This window comes from Giraffa tippelskirchi, chromosome 7, assembly GCF_054371585.1.
Source record: "Giraffa tippelskirchi isolate mGirTip1 chromosome 7, T2T-mGirTip1v1.2.pri, whole genome shotgun sequence".
In the NCBI taxonomy this organism is placed as follows: Eukaryota; Metazoa; Chordata; class Mammalia; order Artiodactyla; family Giraffidae; genus Giraffa; species Giraffa tippelskirchi.
Genome location: NC_137281.1, coordinates 1197824 through 1224195, shown reverse-complemented (window position 1 = coordinate 1224195; position 26372 = coordinate 1197824). Strand labels below are relative to the sequence as shown.

At 46.6% G+C, this 26372-nt stretch overlaps 4 protein-coding genes across 6 annotated transcripts in view; 2 read left to right on the top strand and 2 right to left on the bottom strand.

The window, feature by feature from the left end:
• ZNF304 (zinc finger protein 304) overlaps positions 1 to 15570 on the top strand; it is a 95189-nt gene extending 79619 nt beyond the window's left edge. The window contains exon 9 of the mRNA XM_081512172.1: positions 12569 to 15570. Within this exon, the coding sequence (XP_081368298.1) occupies positions 12569 to 13526 (958 nt within the window). The 3' untranslated portion in view covers positions 13527 to 15570. The remainder of the gene's footprint in view (positions 1 to 12568) is intronic.
• The window catches only part of LOC145514420 (uncharacterized), a 29627-nt gene extending 5969 nt beyond the window's left edge, over positions 1 to 23658 (bottom strand). The window contains exons 1-3 of one of the 3 annotated variants that reach the window (XM_081512168.1): positions 23550 to 23658; positions 23287 to 23413; positions 16213 to 16529 (exon numbers count right to left, since the gene is read on the bottom strand). In XM_081512168.1, the coding sequence (XP_081368294.1) occupies positions 16213 to 16529; positions 23287 to 23413; positions 23550 to 23573 (468 nt within the window). In that variant the 5' untranslated portion in view covers positions 23574 to 23658. Of the gene's footprint in view, positions 1 to 1063; positions 1589 to 16212; positions 16530 to 23286; positions 23414 to 23549 lie in introns of those variants that run through there. The other 2 variants (XM_081512170.1, XM_081512169.1) reach the window with 2 other exon arrangements.
• On the top strand, positions 6050 to 12146 carry LOC145514471 (zinc finger protein 772-like). Its single transcript, XM_081512324.1, has 4 exons — positions 6050 to 6273; positions 8879 to 8917; positions 10690 to 10816; positions 11856 to 12146. The coding sequence occupies exons 1-4, from the start codon at positions 6259 to 6261 to the stop codon at positions 11951 to 11953; spliced, it is 279 nt and encodes a 92-aa protein (XP_081368450.1). The 5' UTR covers positions 6050 to 6258; the 3' UTR covers positions 11954 to 12146.
• On the bottom strand, positions 19726 to 22171 carry LOC145512354 (uncharacterized). Its single transcript, XM_081506098.1, has 2 exons — positions 21619 to 22171; positions 19726 to 21555 (listed from the first exon to the last, which is right to left on the bottom strand). Exons 1-2 carry the CDS (start codon positions 22169 to 22171, stop codon positions 20660 to 20662), a joined length of 1449 nt encoding a protein of 482 aa, XP_081362224.1. The 3' UTR covers positions 19726 to 20659.
• Positions 23659 to 26372: the final 2714 nt, after the last annotated feature.

Here is a 26372-nt window from a genome sequence, read left to right as displayed (position 1 = left end):
CTAATGTAAGGAGGACATACCATGTATCAGCTATGACTCTCCATAGGAACAATAGTTTTATATGTATTTTCAGGCAATTGAAGTGGTATAGTTTTGAAATTTTGGGTCTTTACATTTTTTTTAGGATCTCAGAGGATGTCATACATAAAACTTTACCTTGTAAGCAAATATATAGAGGTAAAGCAATGACAAACCAATTATTAAGTGTTCACAAAGATTTAACTGAGTGAACAGGCTCATTTCTAATTGTCTGTGTATTTAGAGGAATATTGATTAATTCTTGCTTAATTTTCATACATTCTTAAGTTAATGAGTCATTGGGAGGGGCTGAGCAGGCAGGTCAGCTACTAGTCCATTCAGCAAGCAAGCCTACTCAGTAAATAACCCTCAAAAGGGAGCTTGCTGGGAGCCCTTGACTGAAGCAGAGTCACATTCCTCCTGCCCTGAGGGGTGCCCTCGTCTAGGACCCACTGGCCACACCAGCCTAGTTGATCCTTCCCTCCTTCCATCCAGGAGACAGTGAGGGTCGGCAGAGCCTGCCAGTGGAGAATCCATTCCAGCACCCACAGCAGGCTCCACAGAAGGGAAGCTCTTTACCTTGCAGGCATAGGCCAGAATCCCTCCTCAGACAGGTATGCTCTTGCCTGGAAAGAGCATCAGGGATGCCGGCACCCAGCCTTCACGTCCTGCCCTCCTACTCTCAGCCCTCCCCCTTTCCTCACCACAGGGTCCATCTCAGGCAACAAGCTTCCTCCTCCTCGATCTGATTCCCACGCCATGCTGGGTCAGTCCACATCCTCCTGGCCACACATGGCGCATCAGAAAGTCCTGTAGACTCTACTGACGAAACCTACCCAGAGTCTTATCCCATCTCCGATGTCCCGCTACCTCCCTGACCCAGCCTCTCCCAAAATTCTCCTGGGGTCTATAGCACCTCCCACTGCTGAGGTGGCCGCCTCAGCAGTCTCCCTGCCTCCATTCGCATCCTTTTCTTTCAACTTCTAACTCTAGACACGGTTCTCCCATTCCCACCTCCTTCACCACAACCTCCCATGGCTCGCACCTGCTCAGGTTGCCATTTCAGGTGAGGCACTTCGTTCTCTTCTGTACCAGAAAAACGTGACCGCGAGTTTCCCCAAGGCTGCCGACTAGGGGAGCACCTGCAAGCCGTGCACCGTCGCCCCCGAGGGAACTCGCTCCCTCATCCCAGCCCACCAGCTGAAGGGCGACCCCTCACAAGGGCGCCCTCAGTTCTGGACTCTGGGGCTGACCGGCAGGACCTGAACGGGCACCCTTCCGTCCGGATCTGGGACTCGGAGTCGGGCCAGGTAGGGGACCAGGAGACGGAGCACCCACCTGCGCCGACCTCGGTCACTGGCCGGTGGGAAGAGCTGGGCCGGGAGATGCGGCGAGTGGGGCGGGAAAGAGGACACTGCCGACGACTACGGGCTCAAAGGGCCTCAGAGACGATTCTGGATAGCGGGGACAACTTGTCTCCTCCCGCTTTTCCGCTACGTCACCTCACTGATCAGCCGGCGAAGGCAAGGCCCGTAGCTGTTGAACAGCCGAACAGCCTCCCAAAGACTACGAGAGAAAACGCCGGAAGTCCCGCCCCAATGCAATGCGCACGCACGTATGCGTGCCTCTCCTAAGCTTTCACTGGCTCAGTCACAGGGGCCTCGCACCGTACAGACTTTTGGGTGATGTAGTTTCTGCTGCCACCACACTTCCCTCTGGTCAGAGCAGAACTTCCTTCCCTTTTTTCCCGCGGGATGAGAGAAACCAAGTTCTCAGGCTCCAACGATGGGGCGGGGCTTCGCTTGCTTTTACAAGGGATGTACCCTGACTTCTGGAGAGCAGTCTAGGAAATTCACAGAAAGTTTGCTGCTGCTGCTAAGTCGCTTCAGTCGTGTCCGACTCTGTGCGACCCCATAGACGGCAGCCCACCAGAAAGTTGAGGGACCTCTTATTTCAGAATGTGAAACAGAAGGAGGTTCTCAAATCTACAAATCCAAAGAGACAACAGCATATTATAATGACACTGTGCGCACTCCTATAATCAGCTATGTTGTCGCTTTTCAGATACAGGTAGACTTCAAATGCAACTGGACCCTCTGGGGCTTTCCTGAAAAAGACTCCTCTGCCCAACTCCATGTCCTTTGCCTGCCGCTTGTTTGTAAAAAAAGAATTGTAGACCCCCTAGGCCTCCCTGAGTCAGGAAAGACAGCGACAGGCCCAAGGAGAGTCTCCTCATGAATAGGCAGAAGGCAAAGCCACCTACTTGATTTCCACCGCAGTGAGAAGCCATTCACCACAACTAAAGAGTAGTCCTGGCTCACTGCAGCTAGAGAAAAGGCTGTGCAGTAAGAAAGACCCAGCACAGCCATAAACAAATAAATAAAATTATATATATATAGCATAGCAGCAGAAATAATTCTAGGCGAGCATAGCTGTGACACCACTTTGAATAACTGATGATTGATTCCAACAACTTCAACATTTCACTGATATTTTCCTGAGGTAATCTCAACTCTATGCATTGTCTATATACTTGCAGGTGAAATTATATTGACTCCCCAGAAAGGAAAGAGGATCCTGAAATTTCAAGGCTTTATCTCAGGGTTCAACTGCCCCTGGCCCAAATAAGCTATAATTGTAACCATGGAGTCACTCTCCAGGCAGGAAGTGACATGTTGTAAGTTACTCTTCCTTTCAGATAGGTAGATTTTAGCTTCTAGACAAGAACTGGATATGTATTAAAATGTGGAGTCTGAAATACGTGTCAGTTCCTGAATAGGACACACCGTCATTAGCTCTACGTTTTTTCTGAGGGAACGAGAGACACAGTACATGGTCCACCTGCTTCTAGTTGCCCCACATCCCTCCTCTGTCTCGTTCACCATGGCCCTGTCTGGAGTCTTAGGTTTTTTGACTATGACCTAACACAGAGACACTCATAAATTGCAGCCAACAAGTTAGGCTAAATGATTATACAGCGGAAGTGACAAATAGATTTAAGGGACTAGATGTGATAGACAGAGTGCCTGATGAACTATGGAGAGAGGTTCGTGACATTGTACAGGAGACAGGGATCAAGACCATCCCCATGGAAAAGAAATGCAAAAAAGCAAAATGGCTGCCTGAGGAGGCCTTATAAATAGCTGTGAAAAGAAGAGAAGCAAAAAGCAAAGGAGAAAAGGAAAGATATTCCCATCTGAATGCAGAGTTCCAAAGAATAGCAAGGAGAGATAAGAAAGCCTTCCTCAGCGATCAATGCAAAGAAATAGAAGAAAACAACAGAATAAGAAAGGCTAGGGATCTCTTCAAGAAAACTAGAGATACCAAGAGAACATTTCATGCAAAGATAGGCTCGATAAAGGACAGAAATGGTATGGACCTAACAGAAGAAGAAGATATTAAGAAGAGGTGGCAAGAATACACAGAAGAACTGTACAAAAAAGATCTTCATGACCCAGATAATCACGATGGTGTGATCACTCTCCTAGAGCCAGACATCCTGGAATGTGAAATCAAGTGGGCCTTAGAAAGCATCACTACGAACAAAGCTAGTGGAGGTGATGGAATTCCAGTTGAGCTATTTCAAATCCTCAAAGATGATGCTGTGAACGTGCTGCACTCGATATGCCAGCAAATTTGGAAAACTCAGCAGTGGCCACAGGACTGGACAAGGTCAGTTTTCGTTCCAATCCCAAAGAAAGGCAATGCCAAAGAATGCTCAAACTACCGCACAATTGCACTCATCTCACATGCTAGTAAAGTAATGCTCAAAATTCTCCAAGCCAGGCTTCAGCAATACGTGAACTGTGAACTTCCAGATGTTCAAGCTGGTTTTAGAAAAGGCAGAGGAACCAGAGATCAAATTGCCAACATCTGGTGGATCATCGAAAAAGCAAGAGAGTTCCAGAAAAACATCTATTCCTGCTTTATTGACTATGTCAAAGCCTTTGACTGTGTGGATCACAATAAACTGTGGAAAATTCTGAAAGAGATGGGCATACCGGACCACCTGACCTGCCTCTTGAGAAACCTGTATGCAGATCAGGCAGCAACAGAACTGGACATGGAACAACAAGCTGGTTCCAAATAGGAAAAGGAGTACATCAAGGCTGTATATTGTCACCCTGCTTATTTAACTCTTATGCAGAGTACATCATGAGAAACGCTGGGCTGGAAGAAACAAGCTGGAATCAAGATTGCTGGGAGAAATATCAATAACCTCAGATATGCAGATGACACCACCCTTATGGCAGAAAGCGAAGAAGAACCAAAGAGCCTCTTGATGAAAGTGAAAGAGGAGAGTGAAAAAGTTGGATTAAAGCTCAACATTCAGAAAACTAAGATCATGGCATCTGGTCCCATCACTTCTTGGGAAATAGATGGGGAAACAGTGGAAACAGTGTCAGACTTTATTTTGGGGGGCTCCAAAATCACTGCAGATGGTGACTTCAGCCATGAAATTAAAAGACGCTTACTCCTTGGAAGGAAGGTTATGACCAACCTAGATAGCATATTTAAAAGCAGAGACATTATTTTGCCAACAAAGGTCCGTCTAGTCAAGGCTATGGTTTTCAGTAGTCATGTATGGATGTGAGAGTTGGACGGTGAAGAAAGCTGAGCGCCAAAGAATTGATGCTTTCGAACTATGGTGTTGGAGAAGACTCTTGAGAGTCCCTTGGACTGCAAGGAGATCCAAGCAGTCCATCCTAAAGGAGATCAGTCCTGGGTGTTCATTGTAAGGACTGATGTTGAAGCTGAAACTCCAATACTTTGGCCACCTCATACAAAGAGTTGACTCATTGGAAAAGACCCTAATGCTAGGAAGGATTGGGGTCAGAAGGAGAAGGGGACGACAGAGGACGAGATGGCTGGAAGGCATCACCGACTCGATGGACATGGGTTTGGGTAGACTCCGGCAGTTGGTGATGGACAGGGAGGCCTGGCGTGCTGCGATTCATGGGGTCGCAAAGAGTCGGACATGACTGAGCGACTGAACTGATATGAAAAACAATAAGACAATGTTTATTGGACTCCAGCTATGGATAGATGCCCTCTGAGTGACAACCTGGTATCACGTGACCACTTAGTTTTGCCGGGTTTTTTTGTTGTAGTTTAGTCGCTAAGATACCTCCGACTCTTTGCAACCCCATGACCTGTAGTCCGCCAGGATCCTCTGTCCATGGGATTCCTCCAGGCAAGAATACTGGAATCGGGTGCCATTTCCCTCCTGGTTGGGCTCAGGGATAGAACACACTGGGTTCTTACATTGGCAGGTGGATTTTTTTTTTTTTACCACTAGCGCCACCGGGGAAGCTTTAGGGACCGTCTCAAAATTTCTTTACTTTTCTCTTTTTTAAGTAAAAGAAGGCTAATTCAGAGGGAGACACATTCCATAGACAGAGTCGGACATCTCAGAAGGAAGAGAGGCCAAACATCTCAAATATTACTGTCACTATACTTCTATGTCGCAGAAGGCAATGGCACCCCACTCCAGTACTCTTGCCTGGAAAACCCCATGGATGGAGGAGCCTGGTGGGCTGCAGTCCATGGGGTCGCTAGGAGTCAGAGACGACTGAGCGACTTCACTTTCACTTTTCACTTTCATGCATTGGAGAAGGAAATGGCAACCCACTCCAGTGTTCTTGCCTGGAGAATCCCAGGGACGGGGGAGCCTGTTGGGCTGCCGTCTATGGGGTCACGCAGAGTCGGACACGACTGAAGCAACTTAGCAGCATACTTCTATGTGATCAGCACAGACTATGTTTCATGGAAATCTGGGCGCAGCCCTTTTAAATAGCGTGTTATTGGCCCAGTCTTCACAGCCTGGGGACTTCACAGCAACCCTACTGGTGAGGCGGGACATTTCTCCCGAATGGGGAACACGACCTCTTGCCAGAGACGGGAGCGCTGTGAACTACATTACCCTAAAAGCACCGCGCCAGGCGCCAGGGACAATGGACCAATGAAGACTCAGGGCAGAGACACTTCCGTTCTAGAGAACCGTCTCTGGGCAGATCTTCCTGTGTGGGTCCCCGGCGACATATTGTAAACTCGGATCAGTTCACGGTTGGGGTGCCTCGTAACGTTGGGCCGGCCTGAGACCTGGGAGCTGGAAGGCCGCTGTGCCTGCTACTCCGAGGCGAGTCTCAGGCTCGGCGTGGGCGCCATCCGACCTGACTCTGTCGCTGCAGAGCCCGACCCCGCCTTCGCCAGCGGACTTCTTTGGCGGCAGCCACATTGATGGTTCCGATTCAGGTGACTCCTGCGTCCTCCGGGCCTTCCCCCGGTTCTTTTCATCCTGCGTTATATTTGTTCTTATTAATGTTGTCTTACTAATGTCTTATATGTATATTTACTCGTGTCCCCCAAACCTTGACTTTCTAATTTTAAAATATTACCTGCGTGGGGGGGAAAAAAAATCACAAGAGAACTTACTCGTGCAGTTGAACAAGCAGATCTAAAATTAGTATCCGTTAACCGCCTGAGATAAAAAATACGCGTTATCAGCAGGACCCCCGGAAGCCGCCTGTGTGCTTAGTCGCTTCAGTCGTGCCCTTGCGACCCCGTGGACTGTAGCCCGCCAGGCTCCTCTGTCCATGGGGATGCTGCAGGCACGAAGACTGGAGTGGGTCGCCACGCCCTCCCGCAGGGGATCTTCTCAACCCAGGGATCAAACCCCGGTCGCCCACATTGCAGGCGGATTCTTTACCATTTGAGTCACCAGGGAAGCCCAAAACATACCCATCCCCCGAAGTTAAGGAATTGTCTGTTATTTAAAGTAAGGGTTTCTTTGCTTTTCTTGATAGTTTTGCCAACTTTGTGGGAAATATGCGACGGCTGTAGTTTAGTTTCGCTCCTTCGTTTTAAAACTTAGCGAATGGAATCATATATTAGGGAAGGGAAGGGAAGTCGCTCAGTCGTGTCCGACTCTTTGCGACCCTGTGGACTGTAGCCTACCAGGCTCCTCTGTCCATGGGATTCTCCAGGCAAGAATACTGGAGTGGTTTGCCATTTCCTTCTCCAGGGGATCTTCCCGACCCAGGGATCGAACCCAGGTCTCCCGCATTGGAGGCAGACGCTTTAACCTCTGAGCCACCAGGGAAGTCCCTCATATAAGTATTACGATGTCTTTTTCTTCATTTGCACAATATGATGTGACTTTACCCATGATTCTCATGCGAGGTTGTTGTTCAGTTGCTAAGTCGTTTCCGACTCTTTGTGACCCTGTGGACTGCAGCATGCCAGGCTTCCCTGTCCTTCATTATCTCCTGGAGTTTGCTCAAATTCATGTCCATTGAATTGGATACCCTCCCTCAGGCAGAGCAGTCAGTCATTTTCCTTTTTGTGTAGTTTTTTATAGATATGAATATATGAGTAAATGTCTTTATAAATTCTTCTGTTGAAGGCTTTTCCCTCTGTTTTTGTTGTTGATGGTGGTGGTGTTTGTTTTAGTCCGATATGTCTATAAACAGTGGTACTGTAGCCACACTTGCCATGCGTTCTGGGACGATACATTAAGCACACATCTGTTTAGTTTCTATGTTAACATTTTTATTGTATTTAAATTAACATTTCCACTTACTGAATTTGTTTTCCTCCATACTACTAATTTTAACTTAGTTCTTTGAATGAAATTATTAAACTGTTTCATAGTTATATTTTGATACACACTTATGCCTTATATAAACTTTTCTGTTTTACAGTCTACACACACACATAGACTGTTTTAGTATTTTAAGAGATTGTGCTTTTCCAGTAATACTTATTTCACTGTTAAATAATTTTCCTCTGGTGATCTTGTAAGGGAAAATTATTGAGATAGTTTATTAAATACCTGTTTTTAAGTGGGCCAAATATATCATTATAAGGATAAAAAGTTATAATGCTTCGAAACCGTAACAAGTTGTTAAGAACTCAAAAAGATATTTCCATGTTTCTATAATGAAGATGGACAAGAAGTCAGGTCCTGTCACTTATATCCTTTCTCTTCAGTTTGAAGAGTCCAAAATGAGGTCCAGTTATCCCCAGATGCTGGAGGCAACGCACTTTTACTCTGATTGAAGGAACAACCCCTTTATCAGAGATTCATTTTGCGTGCATAGTCAGTACATGGTGGTTCTGTTCTCTACTACAGGAGAGAAGAGCATGTAAGAAATTACAGATAATCTGTCTGAATATTTATGGAAAAGTTTTAACATCAAAGAATATGGATAAATAGAAAAAGTACATGTTCTTGAATTACACTATATAATGTTATAAATAACTTCAAACCAGAATTTAATCTGGATTATGTAAACTGGAATTTTATATACAACAATAACTTTTAATATAACCAGAAAAAAATTTGAAAAGTACATATAAGAACTCCTGGTCATCTGTTAGAGCCAGCCACAAGTGATAGGAAGAGAAAAATGTATTATTGGCAGGGGAAAAACAGAAAAAGGGAATCAAATGGGATATCAGAAACAGACCTAACATAAAATGGAGTAAATCTTGGTATTTGTGGTTCAGTGTTATAATAGTGCTGTGTGACCTGCCACAAGCATTTCCTCACCAATACAATCCCTTATTCTTCTGGCTCATTGGATTGCAATCACACTAGCCTCAAGGATGCTACTCAGACACACCAGACATGACTCTGATAGGGAGGCTTTGCACTTGTTTATACCACTGTTGAAAAACCTTTTCTCAAGTTATCCACATGACTTTATGGCACAACTACATAACATTTTCTGCCCTCTCTTACATGGCTTTAGTTTTCCCTTATGTGTCTGCCTGAAGTATTAAGTGGTTCACTCATTAATCTTTTGTCTATGTTGCTGATGGGTATTAAAGTTACATGGCCTTTCTTTTCCCACAGGTTCCACATTCAGAAGAACCACTTATGGACCCTTCACTGGTGAGTATCTGGTATCCTGGACGTCTTTTGCTGCTACTCTTCCTGGACTTGGTGTCTGGGAAACCCTCAGCCCAGGTTTCCAAGTCCAAGCCAGAGGTTCCATGGGGAGATTCACATTTTTGGCAGCCAGTGGCCTAAATGTGAAAGCTTGTCTTAGGTACTGGGGGAAATCCACACAAATGCTTGAGGATGCAACTGAGATGGGTGTGTTTTAGGACTTGTAAGTCTCTGTTAATGCCTGGTGAGGACAGAGAGCAAGAGGACCAGAGTCAGGCCTAGAATGATACTCTGCTGAGAAGCCGTGCTCTCAGAAGTCTGTTCAGAGTGACAGCAGCCATGGAGTATTTGCAATAGAGGAGAAGAGTGATCTAACTTAGGTTTTAAGAGGCTCCCTCTTAAGTGCAGAGTGCAGAACAGACTAGGGGAGGGAAAGACGAGGAGACAATCAACGAGGCTGTTGCAGTCATCCAGATGAGCATTGGTTGTGACTGGACAGAGAGGTGGATATGGAGGTAGGAGAAATACTTGGCTTTAGGATTTTTACAAGTAGGGCTGGCCAGATTTTCTAAAGTGGAGGGGTCATACATAACACCAGAGTTTATTCCCTTTGCATCTGGAAGGGTGGAAGTTGCATTAACTGATTCAGGGAAGTCAGTGGTAGCAGTCGTTTTCACTAAGAATATTAGGAATTGGGTTTTGGCCCTGTTGAATTTCTGGTGATGTTCCAATGACTCAAGTATAGGAGACAAGTGGGTGGCTGAATATGCAGCTCTAGAGGGCCAGGGAGGCTTCAGGATGCAATTATGGGACAAGGCAACAGAGGGGGCTGTTACAAAGGTCATCAGCAGGAAGGTGGTGGCGGGGGAGTCAGCAGGTGGCCCAGGTTTTCATGGGAGAGTGGCCATGAAATTGATGCAGAGGGAAAGCAGAAATGGAGATGAGGTGATAGCAAAGTCAGGCTGGTGCTTGCTTCTCTTCCTGTGCACTCACCAGGCTTTTGTGGTGGAACTTGGGGAGTTTGTGACAATGTCATGTCAATTTCTGTAAGGTGTGTCAGGTAGGTGTGGATTTTGAATGGCTGTTATATGGACAGAGATTGGAATTGGTAAGGAGACATAATGTGCAGTATAGAAGTGGGCCCTGACCAGGGGTTTTTAGGTCTGCATGTTGTGACTGAGGTTGGAACTAGGACCAAGGCCTGGTGGAGAAGCCTTCAGAACAGGGCTGGCGAGCTGCCAGTGGAGAGTTGGGGTTTGGTGGGATTCTGTTGCATTGAAAAGGATTTTCAGGTGTCATGTGCAGAAAGAAATATAAGGAGACAGGAGACGTGACAATTTTGTGGTCCAGGTGCTAGTGATGGGGGTCAGATGTATGAGGTGGTTCAGTGGGTGACACAGATGTGGGGAAGGTGTGTGAACAAATAGTCCCAGTGCCCTCATTCTAGGAGGTTAAGAGAGGAGGATGAGCCCAAGTTGCTGGCATCTGGGGTGCATCACCCTGGGAACTGTCAGGCTGTTGTCTTGCAGGAGAGGGAGTGGGCCCTACATGCCAGGCCCACAGTGTAGAAGGCATCTGTCTGCAGACGTGTGTGTTGTTACTGGGGTTGGAGCTAGTGCTCAAGAAAACATGAAGAGTTTTGGGTACCACTGCCCTCTTAAGTTGGGTCGCTGGGGAGGATGATGACCCCAGAGTGAATTTGGACTAGGTTGGGGGTACTTACGGAGTCCTGGGGAGACAGGCTGCTTATGCACACTCTGTTCCCATCATCACAGGGCCCTGTGACCTTTGAGGATGTGGCTGTGTACTTTTCCCAGGAGGAATGGAGGATCCTTGATGAGACGCAGAAACACCTATACTGCTATGTCATGCTGGAGACCTTTGCACTGGTTGCGTCCTTGGGTAAGGCCCTCACCCTGTCCCAGCGTCCTGGGCAGGTCTCTTGACTTTCCCCTTTTCTCCAAAGCAAGTTGATCTGTCTCACAGCTGGACAGTAGGCACCTCTCTATTACTGCTTCCCTGTCCTCTGTGCTGTGGGTGCCAAGGCTGAGTGAGTGTGTGGACCAACTCCTTTCACAGGTAGCCCCAGTGCCAGGGGCTCTGAAGTTTTCTTAGTGAAGGTTTTCTGAGCCAAAAGACTTGGAATGCGTTCTGTGGGTTCTCAGCCACTCCCTGCTGAGACGACTCTATAGACCCCTGCACATTTGTGCTCCAGGCTCTTCCCCCTTCCAGCTGACCTTTCCTTGGTCCTCACTGTACCAGCAATTGTTGGGACCCAGTATAGTCACTATTTCTGGGGTTCACCTGGCTGTTTCTATGATACCCCCCTCAAAGATTTTTTATGTGATAGTGTCTTTGTTTCCTGAGATTATTTTGGAATTGATTGCCCCCATGGGCCAGTACTGACCGCTCACCTGTCCTGTCTTTCCCTTAGGACTTGCATCTTCTAGGTCCCATGTTGTTGTCCCGCTGGAGCTGGGAGGAGAACCCTGGGTACAGGACAGAGTGGACATGACTCCAGGCACAGCAAGAGGGGCTCAGAGTGGGCCTGGCCTTGGTGATTGGCATCAGGGGGAGGAAGTGATGTCATGGCTGGATTCAGACCATATCAGGAACGTGTCCTGTGCCCAACACTATTTTGGTGCCAAGGCCAGTGACTGTGAACCTCATTATTCTCTTTCCTCCCCATTCCTGACACTTTGCTCTTTCCGTCATACCTACTCTGACTTTGCACCCAGGATTATCCCTCACCTCTCTGCCTTCCACTCCTCGGTGGTCCTCTCCATCCTCACTTCTCTGCTTTTCAATATTGGCCTACACCTAACGTGTCAAGAGGCCTGCACTTATCCTCAAAACAGTCCTTGAACACCAGCGACTCAGTGACTATTGGATTTTCCTGGGTCTGGATACAGCTTTCCACACAGCACACATGTGTCCCCAGCAGCCAAGGCCCTGGTGAAAACCGTTCCCGGAGGAGTGAGTTGTGGACCCCTGGTTCCCCGTGTTCTGCACCCCATCCTTGTGTCTTTTGCCTGGTGAGTCGTCCCTATTTTGTGATGTGTAGAGGCCCTGTCCACACAGCAGCCCTTTCCTAACCTGCTCCCACCTCCCTTGTCCTGAAAATAATCCCATGGATTTATTCTTTCTATGTCAAACATGTATTGTGATGGGGCTCCCCCCTTCTACCAAGATCTACATGAAATTCACCCATATTTCTTTGCTTTCAGGTTGTTGGCAGAGAGCAGAGGTGAAGGAGAAAAATTCTGAGCAGAATTCTCCTGTAGGAGTGCCACAAATAATTACTTCAAAGACAGACCTGTCCATCCAAAAGGCCTATCCCTGGGAGATGGGTAACCTGGATGTAGAAAGTGGTCTTCGTCTAGCTGAGGACCTGAGAGCAAACCCTGTCCAGACACTGTGTAGGGCAGGTGTGAAATTTCAGCAGCACAGTGGAGAGAAACGCTTTAGAAGAGACATGGGTAAGGCCTTTATGAAGAGTCATACCGTTCATACAGCCAAGAAGTCTTTCCCACGCCAGGAGCCTGGGAAGGATTTCCCTGGTAGCTCTGCCCTTCTCCAGCACCAGGTCACTCCACAAGAGGACACCGAGTATGTGGAGGCCTCTCACAGTGGACTGAGGCACTATAAGTGCAGTGAATGTGGGAAAACCTTCTGCCGCAAGTACAGGCTTGCTCAGCACCAGAGAGTCCACACTGGAGAGAGGCCTTATGAATGCAGTGAATGTGGGAAAACCTTCAGCTATAAACATATACTTGTTCAGCACCGCAGAGTCCACACTGGAGAAAGGCCTTATGAGTGCAGGCAATGTGGGAAAGCTTTTAGCAACAAACCCACACTTGTTCGGCACCAGCGAATTCACACTGGAGAAAAGCCTTATGAGTGTAGTGAATGTGGGAAATTCTTTAGCCAAAGCTCCAGCCTTAGTGAACATCAGAGAATTCACACGGGATCACGGCCTTATAAATGCAATGAATGTGGAAAATTCTTTACATCCAACTCCAATCTAATTAAACACAGGCGGGTTCACACGGGCACAAGGCCTTATGAGTGCAGTGAATGTGGGAAATTTTTTAACCAAAGCCCCAGCCTCATTAAACATCAGAGAATCCACACTGGCGAAAGGCCATATGAATGTAGTGAATGTGGAAAAGTTTTTAGCCAAAGCTCTACTCTCATCAAGCACCAGAGAGTTCACACTGGAGCAAGGCCTTATAAATGCGTTGAATGTGGAAAACTTTTTAGCCAAAGCTTTGGCCTCACTCAACACCAGAGAATTCACAGTGGAGAAAGACCATACGAGTGCACTGAATGTGGCGAATTCTTTAGCCAAAGCACCCAGCTTACTCAACACCGAAAAACTCACACCAGAGCAGGGCCTCTCGAGTGCAGCAAATGTGGAAAAGTCTTCAGTCAAAGGTCTGCTCTGGTTGAGCACCAGAAACATCACAGCCTACACAGACCCTATGAGTGCAGTGAGTGTAAGAAAGCTTTCAGCCGAAGATCTAACCTTCTTCGTCACCAGAAAGTTCATACTGGACAGAGACCTTCAAATGAGATGAGCAAAGAAGCAAACAATGAACTGTCTCCTTAGCTAATATATCTTACTGAACAGGCTCTGTGAGGGACTCATCAACTGGAAGTTGAATGCCACCCATCTGCAAAGCCCTACTGTGGAGATTACCTGTGGGTACCCAGTTCGTCGGAAGCTTTTAAGGAGCTACGCTGTACTTTCTAATCTGCCCACGGCCTTTCCCAGACTTCATGTCACTGTGAGTTTCTGTGGTAAAAAATCATCTTACTTCTACCAACTGGTGGTCACTTCAGTGTGATCAGCGTTGGTAGACTTTTGTGCTCTTGCATCCTATGGAGGAAAGCTTGAGTGCCTGAGCACCTGGATGTTGTTATTTTCTGTCTAAATGACTAGAACTTTGGCTTAACCAGCTTTGACCAAGGTGACCCAGTCTGCGTTCTGCTGGTGGCTTGTTTACCCTCTTCAGTGGCATTGTTTCATGTCATGCTCAGAAAGGGTTTTTCCAGCTGTGTGTCACCTGTTTGGGAACTTTGTATTCCTCAGTGAGGACAGTGTCGTGGCAGAGAGGAGTTTTCATTGCAGTTTTGGTCTTATTTGCATTGTTGTCCAAGGCCTCCTGGGGTAGACTGCACGGCTTTGTGGGAGTGATGTTGTGACCTGAATGTCAGAATTTTTGGTTTCAGAGGTCACCCCGAGATGAGGGCAGCCGTGAGAATCACCAGTGATTTTTGGAACAGCATGAATGTCACAACATCCCCCCAGTACTGTTCGAGGGAAGACGTTCTCCAGGTCCAGCTGGAACAGAGCCACGTACTGTAATGTCCACCACATGGCAGACTGGTGTTGCTGAGTGTTAGATTACAGACACTGAGTGGGAACCGTACTTGGTACAGAAGACACTCAGGGAATTAATAGGCCCTGAGAGACTAGCAAACAAGAAGGAATGGGCCTTTTCTCAAGTTTCATCCACAAATGTGACTGGCTGTTTAGGAGGTTTTTTTAAGAAATTCTCCGGATCGACAGAGCTACTTCCTCCTCAACCTCCAGTCAGTCAGACTGAATAATGTAAAGGTTTTAGGATCCTCATAGCATCTGCAAATTGTTTATCTCAAGGCCATTGCTGCACAGTTGTGGGGAAAAAAAGAGGGAGAGTGGAAATCCTGTAGTCCAGGCATGTGACTTTTTAGGACCCAGGCAAAGTTCTTGGAGAAATCAAGTGGAAACACCTTCCATTGCTCATCTGTCTTTATTGATACTGGGACCCAATCCCTTGCATGAGACATGGAGAGGTGATGTAGTTAATGTGTTGGTTTCCAGAGTTCTACTTTTCTAAAAAGGAGATTCAGATTTTTATGTGAAGCCAATTTTTATTTAAACTTAATTGAGCTGTATAGTTGGTATGCACTGGACTGAATATACTTAAAATGTATAGCTTGGTAACTTTTACTATGTGTAAAATCACAGAACCACCATAATAACAAACATCCATTACTCCCACATCTACCTTCTGAAATCTCCCTGGGTTCCCAGGCAACTGGGATTCGATTTACTTTATTTCACATTCTATTAATTAATGTTTTCTAGAATTTTAATGTCATTGGAATGTTAATGTGTTTACTTTTGTATTTGCCTTTTTCTTTCATGGTACATAATTATCTTGAGAATTATCCATATTGCAGATATGAATGGTTGTGTTTTTGTTTGTTTTGCCATGCCACAAGGTTTTGGGATCTTAGTTCCCCAAGCAGGGATTGAACCCAGCCCTCAGTGGTGAAAGCACAGAGACCATTGGGGAATTCCTGATAGTTAATGTTTCAATTCCTGAAAAATACACTGTTTGGATATACTACCTGTCGACTATTTATCCATTTATCTGTTAATGGATGAATGGGGTTTTGCGCTTTGTTTCCAGCTTGGCTATCAGAAAGTTTACTGTGAACATGTACATAAATTTTCTTAAATGAATATATGGTTTCATATTCTAAAGTGAATGACTATCCTTTTGCATCCCCATCAACAGTATTGGGAGCATTCCAACTCCCCTATATTCCTCACCTGTACTTGTTTGGTATGGTCAGCATATTAAATATTACCTATTTTCAAAGTGTGTAGTTACCTCACTATTGCCTGATGGTCTATCTGGTTGAACATTTTTAATGTGTTCACTTGCCAAGTGCATGTCTTTGATAAAATATTCATAATAGTTATTTACCATCTGGGAGTGAATTTTGCGGAGAAGGCAATGGCAGCCCACTCCAGTACTCTTGCCTGGAAAATTCCATGGACGGAGGAGCCCAGTAGGCTGCAGTCTATGGGGTCGCTAGGGGTCGGTCACGACTGAGCGGCTTCACTTTCACTTTTCACTTTCATGCATTGGAGAAGGAAATGGCAGCCCACTCCAGTATTCTTGCCTGGAGAATCCCAGGGACGGGGGAGCCCAGTGGGCTGCCGTCTATGGGGTCGCACAGAGTCGGACACGACTGAAGCGACTTAGTAGCAGCAGCAGCAGCAGTGAATTTTGGCTGATATTTACTTTTTTATGAATAACTAAGAAGACAATAAAAGAAATGTGTTAGAACTTGACTTTTCTTCAGTTCAACTTGGCTGGGTGGAATGTTTGTGGTATTCCCCGTATATAGTCCTCATTATTAACTCATTCTGCACTAAAATCTCAAAAACTTATAAAACAGCAAATCGATCCCTGGTTGTAGTGTTTGCAAGCCCGAGAACACACCATCCCCCATACCTGAGTCGGGAAGGCTTGAGGGACCCTCCACTTTCCTGGGCCCGGTCCATAAGCGCCGCAGCCGCCATGGGGTCCTGTGAGCAGAACCAGGTTGAAAAGCTGGCAATCGGAGCTGGCTTCGAGGGCGCAGCGGAACTCCCCTGGGTGTGGTCGAGCTCCGAGCCCCAGTCTCCTGGTCAAAAGGCGCAGAAGCTCAGGATGCTGCCTCCGGAAGCGGACGAGGACAGAGGGCAGCTGCGAAGGCCTCCGAAGGAGTGCAGCCCCAGGCGATAGCTTTCCGAGATAGGCGGCCCGTCCCACGACAGCGACCATTGTTCCTAATAACCAAGAGGACGGAAGTCGCCATTTTTTTTTCTGTCCTCTGTTCGCCTCTCCAGAGCCTCCCCAGAAGCGGACCGCAGTGAGGACTCCCAGCCTACACAGCCACTCCAGAATCCCAGGCACCAGCAAAAGACGTCACAATCGCGACGCCAGAAATCCCGCCTCTGCTTGCAAGGGCTTCCGGAAACGCCCATCTTCTGGGCGGCCACTGGCACAGCGCGGATCCGCTGGGCAGAGACCTCTAAGTAAAGGAGTTTGTGCACCCCATCCAGCCAGGGAAAGGGCACGTTTCTGGTTCTCCCTGATAGCAACAGAGGCGGATGGAGGCTGAAAGGTAGCGGAGAAACTGCGTCCTGAAGCGCCGGACCTGGTAAAGGCAATGCACCCCTATTTCCATGGTGACTTGTGACAACACCGTGACCCTCAGTTCTCAGTTGCAGGTTATTCAGCATGGGTGGATCCCCTTCTAAGCCGGAAGAAACGCCTTTAGAGTGTATCCTTAAGAACTGGAAATTCTTCCAAATCGAAGGGTTGAAAGAGACTTAAATTCTACTGTAGCAGTACCTGGCCTTTTGATCAGTTGGGGAATGGAGAAAAACGGCCTCCAACCCTCCAAACGAGTCTCTAAACTATATTAATAATACCATTCTGCAATTGAATCTTTATTGCTGCAGAATGGGCACGTGGAGTGAGATTGTCTTGTGCCCGCCTCAGAGAAGCAGAAGGGGCAGGCTTCCCACCTCCCAGATCTCGGGCTGGCCCAGCGTTTCCAAGCTCCCCACCAAGTAAACACATCGTATTTACAAAATGTCACCCGCGGTCCACACCGACAGACCCGCCCAGACATCGTCCTCCAGAACGGAAGTGCCTGAGTCTTCAGTGATCCTGTGACAGGTGCGGCGCAGTACCTTCTGGGTAAAGTAGTTCACTAGGTCCCAGGTCCGGTAAGGGGCAGTGCTCCCCAGATCTGGAAAAGGTTCCCCCACACCACGGAAGAGTTGCTGGAGAGGAGGATCCTTAGGCTCTGAGGCGCAGACAGGGTTTCAGGCTTCTGAAAGGGGATGCACCCAGATTTCCATGGACTGGACTGTGATGGTGGTGGTGGTTTAGTCTCTAAGTCGTGTCCGACTCTTGCGACCCCATGGACTGTAGCCCGCCAGGCTCCTCTGTCCATGGGATTCTCCAGGCAAGAATACTGGAGCAGGTTGCCATTTCCTTCTCTAGGGGATCTTCCCAACCCAGTAATCAAACCCAGGTGTCCTACATTGCAGGCAGATTCTTTACTGTCTGAGCTACACGGGAAACTTTGTGGCTTTCAGATTTCCTAAAGGGGATGCACCCAGATTTCCATTGGACTGGACTGTAGGTCCTTCATTCTGTACACTCTCTTCCCACTTAGCCAGTTACTGGAACACATGCCCGTTTGGAAGGGGCTTATCCATTCTAAAGGGCTTCCCTCGTGGCTCAGATGGTAAAGCATCTGCCTGCAATGCAGGAGACCCAGGTTCGATCCCTGAGTCAGAAAAATCCCCTGGAGAAGGAAATGGCAACCCACTCCAGTACTCTTGCCTGGAAAATTCCATGGACGGAGGAGCCTGGTAGGCTACAGTCCATGGGGTCACAAAGAGTCAGACACGACTGAGGAACTTCACTTTACCCACTCTACATTGCTGCAATCTCCCCCAGTCCCTATTAACCCAGTCACTGTTTCTGTACATGATATGTTTCCCACCTTAGGCCTTCTTAGATCTTAAGTCCATGGACATATACCTATGAGTTTTGTCTTCAGGACACACAGCTCCTATGGTGGATCTCAAAAGACAGCTCTCTCTCTCAATTTTGCCATGGTACATCCACTAAATTTAAGGGCCCCAACTCAGACTACTGCCAAATACTGCTGTTTGCAAACAATTTGCCCCAAGTGACTATGGATCCACAAATAATTTTCACATCTAGGGCATGAGATCTTGGTGCAGGGGCCCTTCAGATTTTCCTAGGAAATCTCAGGAAGCAATACAAGTAGGCCAGATGTACACTGAGAGCTGTTCGTTGTGCTCATGCTATTTCCTTTGGGGCACACAAAGTTAAAGAGTAAAGATAGCTTAAACATAAGACCGAGGGGAGGAATGGAATAGGGAGTTAGGATTAGCAGATGTAAACTTTTATACATAGAATGGATAAACAACAAGGTCCTACTGTAAAGTACAGGGAACTCTATTTAATACCCTATGATAAACCATACTGGAAAAGGATATTTTTAAAAAGAATGTATATGTATAATTGATCACTTTTCTGTACAGCAGTAATTAACCCAACATTGTAAATGAATTATACTTCAATTAAAAAAAAAACAAAAAAACACCTTTATTGCAAGAACCAGCAAGGTTAGCCTGGAATTTGAGGAGTGGGTAAAATGGAGGCTGTAAAAATCTGTCAAGACTATCAGGAGACAATCACTAATGACTCTGAACAAGGGAAACCTCTGAAAACTGCCAGCAAAGCCAGATCCAGTCCTCTGGCAAAGCTGGGTGAGGTCCACACTGTAACCAACCAAGGGGGTGGGGCATGAATTCTTACCAAAGTGCTCAAATGGCTGGCAATACTCCAGATAAAGCAAGTGAAAGTGAAGTGAAAGTGGAAGTCACTCAGTTGTGTCCAACTCTTTGCGACCCCATGGACTATACAGTCCATGGAATTCTCCAGGCCAGAATACTGGAGTGGGTACCCTTTCTCTTCTCCAGGGGATCTTCCTAACCCAGGGATCGAACCCTGGTCTCCCACATTGCAGGCAGATTCTTTACCAGCTGAGCCACAAGGGAAGCAGATAAAGCAAGAGAGCACAGAAATCTGTTTTCCTTGTTTTTTAACAAAACTGCTGTGGCCCAGGTTCAGTTCCTAGTTGGGAGCTGATATCCCGCAAACCGTGTGATGTGGCCAAAAAAAGAGAAAGGAAATGCAGAATGGATGAAAGACCTAAATATTAAGGTTTAAAAACACAGTACTCTGAGAAGAAAACATAAGAAAAAGGCTTCATGACACTGGATTTGTGATAATTTCTTGGACATGGTAACAAAGGCACAGGCAACATTAACAGAAATAAACTAGACTACACTCATATTTAAAATTTCTGTGCAAAAAAAAAATTACTAAGTAGACACAGTGAAAAGACAACCCTCAGAGCGGAAGAAAATATTTGCAAACTATTTAATAACAAGTTAACATACAGAATATATAAAGAACTCCAACATCTAAATAACAATAACAATGACCATAATAACCCCATTAAAAAATGGGTAATGGATCGGAAGAGACTTTTGCTCAAAGGACTAATACAAACAGCCAACAAACAAATGAAAAAATGTTCAACATCATTAAATACAAATCAAAATCACAAAGAAATATCACCTCATGTCCCTTAGGATACTGTTATAAAAAATAAAACAAGAAGAAAATAAAAATATTGCTGAGGGTGTAGAGAAATTGGAAATCTCAAGCTGCATCAGAGTAAAACAGTTCAGCTACCATGGAAAACAGCCCCTCAGTTCCTCAAAAAATGTAAATATTGAATTACTACATGATCCAAAAATTCTATGTCTGGGAATATACTTTGAAAGGACTGAGAGCAGGGCTTCAAAGAAATATTTATGCCATCATATTTGTAACAGCATTATGTACAACAGCCAAATAGGGAAAGCAACTCAAATGCCCAATGATGAAAGGAAACAGAAAAAGTAGGATGTACAGAAGATGGAGCATTACTCAAAAAAGGAATGAAATTCTGACACATACTAGAACATGGAGGAACCCTAAGAACATTATGCTCAGTGAAATAAGCCAGCCACAAAAGAAGAATAACTTGATGACTCTTATATAAGTTACCCAGTGAGACAAATTCATACACGGAAAGCAGAATAGCTGTCAGTCGATAAGAGGGGGGACGAAGAGTTGCTGTCTAATGGGTTTAGTTTTATAAGATGAAAAGACTTTTGAATGTTTGTGCACGATGTGAATGTATTATTACTACTGAACTTACACTTAAATATGGTTGACTGTAAATTCTATGTTACATGTGCTTTACAACAATTAAAGAAAATTTTAAACACCTAGACAGCAGTCCATCCCAGTGCTAAATCAGACCAGACTTTGCTTTGAAGTCTTCCCGTTTGCAATACTCTTTAGTGTGAACTTCTTGGTGTCGAAGGAGGTGGGAGTTTTGGCTAAAGCCTCTCCCACAGCTGACACATTCATAAGGCCTTTCCCCAGTGTGAACTCTCCGATGTTTAATGAGGCTGGAGTTGTACCTAAAGACTTTCCCACATTCTCTGCACTCATAAGGGTTTTCTCCAGTGTGGACTCTCTGATGAATAATGAGGGTGGAGCTGTCCATAAAGAATTTCCCACATTTGCTACATTCATAAGTTTTTTCTCTGGTGTGGACGTTTTGGTGCCGAATGAGGTGGGAGTTTTGACTGAAGAGTCTACCACATACACTGCACTCATAAGGTCTTTCTCCGGTGTGATTTCTCTGATGCCTAATGTGATTTGAGTCATGTCTAAAGAGTTTCCCACATATGCTGCACTCATAAGGCCTTTCTCCAATGTGCACTTTCTGATGCCTCTCAAGTGTGAAGCGGTACCTAAAGAATTTCCCACATTTGCTGCATTCAAAGCGCCTTCCCCGAGTGTGAACTCTCTGATGAATAATGAGCCTGGAGCTGTCTACAAAAAATTTCTTGCACACACTGCACTCATATGGTTTTTCTCCAATGTGAACTCCCTGATGTCTTTTGAGAGTGAAGCTGTACCTAAAGAATTTCCCACATTTGCAGCATTTATATGGCTTTTCTCCTGTGTGAACTCTCTGATGAACAGTGAGTGTGAAGCTGTCCTTAACGTATTTCCCACACTGGCTGCACTCATAAGGCACTGACCTAGTGGGAACTCTGTGATGTGCTGTGAAGCCAGGCTTTTGTGCAGAGAACCTTCCACATCCAAGCTGCTCAGAGAGTTTTGTCTCAGTGTCGGTTTTCTGCTGCTGAACCATGTGGAATCTTCTGATGAAGGTCTTCCCACTTTCACAGCAAAGGTTTTTCTGGTGCTCAACAAGTGTGTGTTCTTGGCTAAAGGTCTTCCCACATTCACTGCGTTTGTCATCATTCTGTCCATTTTCAGAGGCTGCCCTGCCGTCCATGTCACTGTGTGGTTTCCCTTCCGTGTGAGGGGCCTGGTGCTGGAAAAGGCTGGATCGGGCTGGGAACTCCTGCCCTTTCACCCGACATGGCCAGGTCTGATCTGTCACGTGAATACTGTCATTCTTCACACAGGAGGTCTTCCCCTCACCCCGTCCAGGGAGTCTCTTTTGATGTGGCTCCTCTGGATGCTGGGAAGGACTCTCCCCACGTGTGGACACCTCCTGCTCAGGCTGTGTCCCACCATGCCCAGCCAGGCACAAAGTGTCTTTCAAGAGTGGGCCACATGTCTTACAGGGGTGAGGCTTCTGGATGCATGGGCCTGGCTTTGGAGTCTTGACCTGTGACCTTGCACCCACATCATGCTGCTCTGAAAGGGCCGCCTCATCCTGGATGCCATGCCAACAACCTGGAAGGAGAGATGCTGATAAAGGTGGTCCCATCAGCATGTCTCAGACCAGCCCAGTGATAAATTTGTGGGATTGCAGAGGCCTGTGACTAGAGCCCATGTGAGGAAGGTCTAGGGTGCAGAGTGGAGCCTGGGAGGTTCATCTGAGGGCAGATCCCAGACAACTGATCGGTCAGGACAGGAGGAAGGGGTATGGTGCAGGGAGGGGAGGAAGATCTACAACTCACTTCAACAAGGCCTGGCTACTGGTAACTGGTGAGCAATGAGTAGAAGGCTCTGTCCAGACCCCAAATGTCTAAATGCAACACGGCAGCTGAACTACAAGGAGTATTTAAGGATGCATGCACATGTTCCACCACTTTAAATGGAGGCTATGTTGAGAACACTGCAAAAGGAGCAGTGGAGAGGAATGGGTGGGAGCCAGGGCCAGAAGTGAAGAGTCAAACAGTCAATGGGGAAGAAACGGAGGAAGTGAGGTGTGGACTCTGGCACCACACACGGCTGGATACAGGACACGCGCCTGGCCTGACAGGACCCCAGCTCTGACGACTCACCATTTCCTCACCCCCACGTACCAGGCCCACGTGCTCAAGCCTCTCCTGACCTTACGGAAATAACATTCACCCTGTCAGGCACCCAGGGCCCTCCTATGTCTCAGGGTGAGCAACCACCTGGGCCTGAAGAGACCACTCAAAGAGGAAAGACTGGGAGAGGGATGGGACCCACTGTATGAAATCCCACCCTCTAAAATGATCAATACAAGGACGTCAAAGGAGGGTCTAAACAATCCAGTGGTAGATCAATGAAGGTAGAACACTCCCTCTCACCAGACACGAAACTAACTCAAAATGGGTTAAAGACTTAAACATAAGTCATGACACCATTAAACTAGAAGAGAACATAGGCAAAACATTCTCTAATATACATCAGACCAATGTTTTCTTGGGTCAGTCTCCCAATGCAACAGAAATAAAAACAAAAATCAAGAAATGGGACCTAATCAAATTTACAAGCTTTTGCACAACAGAGGAAACCATAAAACGAAAAACAACCTACCGAATGAGAACCAATTGTGGGAAAGTCAGAGGCACCCCTAGGAAAGTGACCAAGAGCACAGCCCAGCCCAGGATGCTGTGGTGGGCAGGGGGGCCTTACCTACAGAGGACAGAAGTGCAATGTTCTGCAGCATCACTTGACAGTACAGGAGTCTCTGAGCCTCATCAAGAAGTCCCCACTCCTCCTGGGAGAAATATATGGCCACGTCCTCAAAGACCACAAGGCCCTGTAATAAAAATTAAGACAGTTCACCCCATAAGCAGCTGCATGTGCTGTATTTTCTTCCATTCTGTATTGGTCTACTCTTCATCCACCAACTCCAGGATCAAACTAACCACCAAATGTGTTTATATCTCCCTTACCATTTGGAGTCTGTGGTCTGACATGTACGAGTGCTCAGTCACTCAGCCGTGTCCGACTCTTTGTGACCCCATGGACTGCAGCCTGCCAGGCTCCTCTGTCCATGGAATTCTGCAGGCAAGAATACTGGAGTAGGTTGCCGTGCCCACCTCCAGGGGATTTTCCCACCCCAGGTATTGAACCCATGTCTCCTGCATCTCCTGCATTGGCAGGCGGATTCTTTTACACTGAGCCACCTGGGAACCCCTCCATGGTCTGAACCACCTCCTTATCGAACTCTCACACACCAAGTCAGTATTTTAGAAGGTACAAGGGCCTCAGTGCCTCCATCTGCAAAATGGGAATAAGGATGGTTTCAATTCAGAGGGCTGAGACTGATGTCAAACATAAGCAGTACACACTACGTGTCTGTGGTACCATCCACACAATCAAGGGTTTTGTGTGCACTTTCAGTGCAAATGAATTGATACAGTTTTGAAATTTGGGTGTGTGTTTTTCCTACTTTTTAAGGTTTTAAGAGGATGTGAGAAGTAAAATTTCACATTGTAAGCAAATAAGTAAATGTATATTATCATGCAAACCAACGATTAAGTGTCTGGATAAATTTAACTAATTCAATATGTTCATTTCTAATAGCCTACCTACATGTGTATATTTAGAGGGATATCGGTTCATTAGTGTTTAAATCAGTAACTGTGTCATGTACTCTTAAGTTATTGAGGTGCAGGAAGGCACTGAGCAAGTGGATCAGGTACTAGTCCTTTCGAGCCTGCCTGTATCACAGTAGCCTGGAGGGAGCTGCAGGGAGCCATGGGCTGGACAGCACACCACCCCTCTTGCTCTGAGGGCTGGAGGAGATGAGGCAGCGTCCTGGTCTGGGACCAGCTGCTCCAGTCGCCCAGGTAACCTCTGCCATGTTCTACAGGGAGTGGTTTTGAGGGCCTGAGAAGCCTGCAGTGGGGAGAATCTATACCAACTCACCACTCAACCTCCATGCCATGTCAGCTCCTAAGTCCACCTGGATGGACCCTTCTACAAACACAGGCCAGAATCCATCCTACAGCAGGGCTGCTCCCTCATACACCCATCTGTGCCCTCACCTCCAGTCTCAGGCCTTGCACACCTCACCATGGAGACCATGTGAAATAACAACCTAAGACTCTCTTCCTTCAGTCTGACCACCAGGCTACAACCTGGTCCAGTCCACACAGTACACCCCTCAGAAAGGACCAGACCAGCGACCTTCCCAGGCCTCCAGACCTTTATACTTCTCTACCCACAAGATGTCTCCATCTTCTAACATCTACATCTCAAAATGTCTCAGAATAACCATGTCCAAATACAACTCATGATCTCCTCCCTGAGTCCCCTTCACTGCACAGACTTCCTCATCACCATTCCTTAAATGTTCAGGGAAAAAAGATTGTGGGTGGTCTCTTATTCCCTACTCATAGCCATATGTGATGCAGCAAGAATTCTGCCAATTCTCTCCAAATTCCTGTCACAATTCTCCTGAATTCTTTGACCATGTCCTCCTCACCAGCCTCCCTGCCTCCACACCTCATCCATTTTTTAAAAAACAACTTTATATTTCAAATCTGGATATGCCGCCCCTAAATTAGGTTCCTGGATACAGTGCCAATGAGGGGTGGGGGAGAGGGCATCCCACACAAAACCAAACAATCCTCAGGCAGCAGCAGGGCACTCAAAAAATTAAACTTCATTCTGATACTATGTACCCGGAAATAGTTAATATTCCACAGGTTAAGGGTTCCGCCCCACAAAACTGCCCCTAGCACTTTAGATTTCAGTCCCAAGCCCAGGCCCTCACGTGAACTTTTGACCCGCAGGCTATAAATCACACATTCCCAAGACCCCTTCCTTGGGTTTGAATAAACTGCTAGTACAGGTCCCAGAAATGAAAAGAACACTTTACTTACTAGATTACTGGTTGATTATAAAAGGGCACAGCTCAAGAACAGCCAGGTGGAAGAGAGCTTCCACATTCTCTGAGAGCTTCACCTGAACAGTGCCTCAGTATCTTCTCAACCTGGGTGCTCTCTGAACCCTGGCCTTCTGGGGTTTTTTAGTGGCTTCATTATACAGGCATGACTGATTCAATTATTGTCTTTGGGGGTTTCCCTAGTGGCTCAATGGTAATGAATCTGCCTGCCAATGCGGGGAAACGCGGGTTCCATCCCTGATCCAGGAAGATCCCACAGGCCTCGGAGCAAATAAGGCCGTGTGGTACAAGTACTGAGCCTGCACTCTAGAGCCTGGGAACCACAACTACTGAGCCCACGTGTGGCAACTACTGCACAGCCCTAGAGCCCGTGCTCCCCAGTATGAGAAGCTACTGCAGTGAGAAGCCTGCGCACCGAACAGAAGAGTAGTCTCCCGCCCCCGCGCCCCACCTCAACTAGAGAAAGCCCCGTGGGCAGCAAGGAAGACCCAAAACTGCCAAAAATAAATAAAACTATTTTAAAAATAATAATAATTGGCTATGGGAGCCAGATTCAACGTCCAGACCCTCTCCGCTCCTTGAAGGGGCGTGAGGTGGGACTGAAACAGGCAACCCTCTAATCCTAAGATTGGTTCTCCTGGTGATCAGCTCCCATCCTGAGGTGCTTCCACAAGTCAGCTCACTCACATTACAAGACACAATCACTCTCAACACTAAGGAAATTCCAAGTGTCCTGGCAGTTGTGAGTCTACAACTGTAGATCAAGACCAAATACACAAGGGAAATACATTATGACCATCCGAATGAACGCATCTATATCGCTTCTAAATCACAATATCGCAGGTCCTGTCTTCCTCACTCC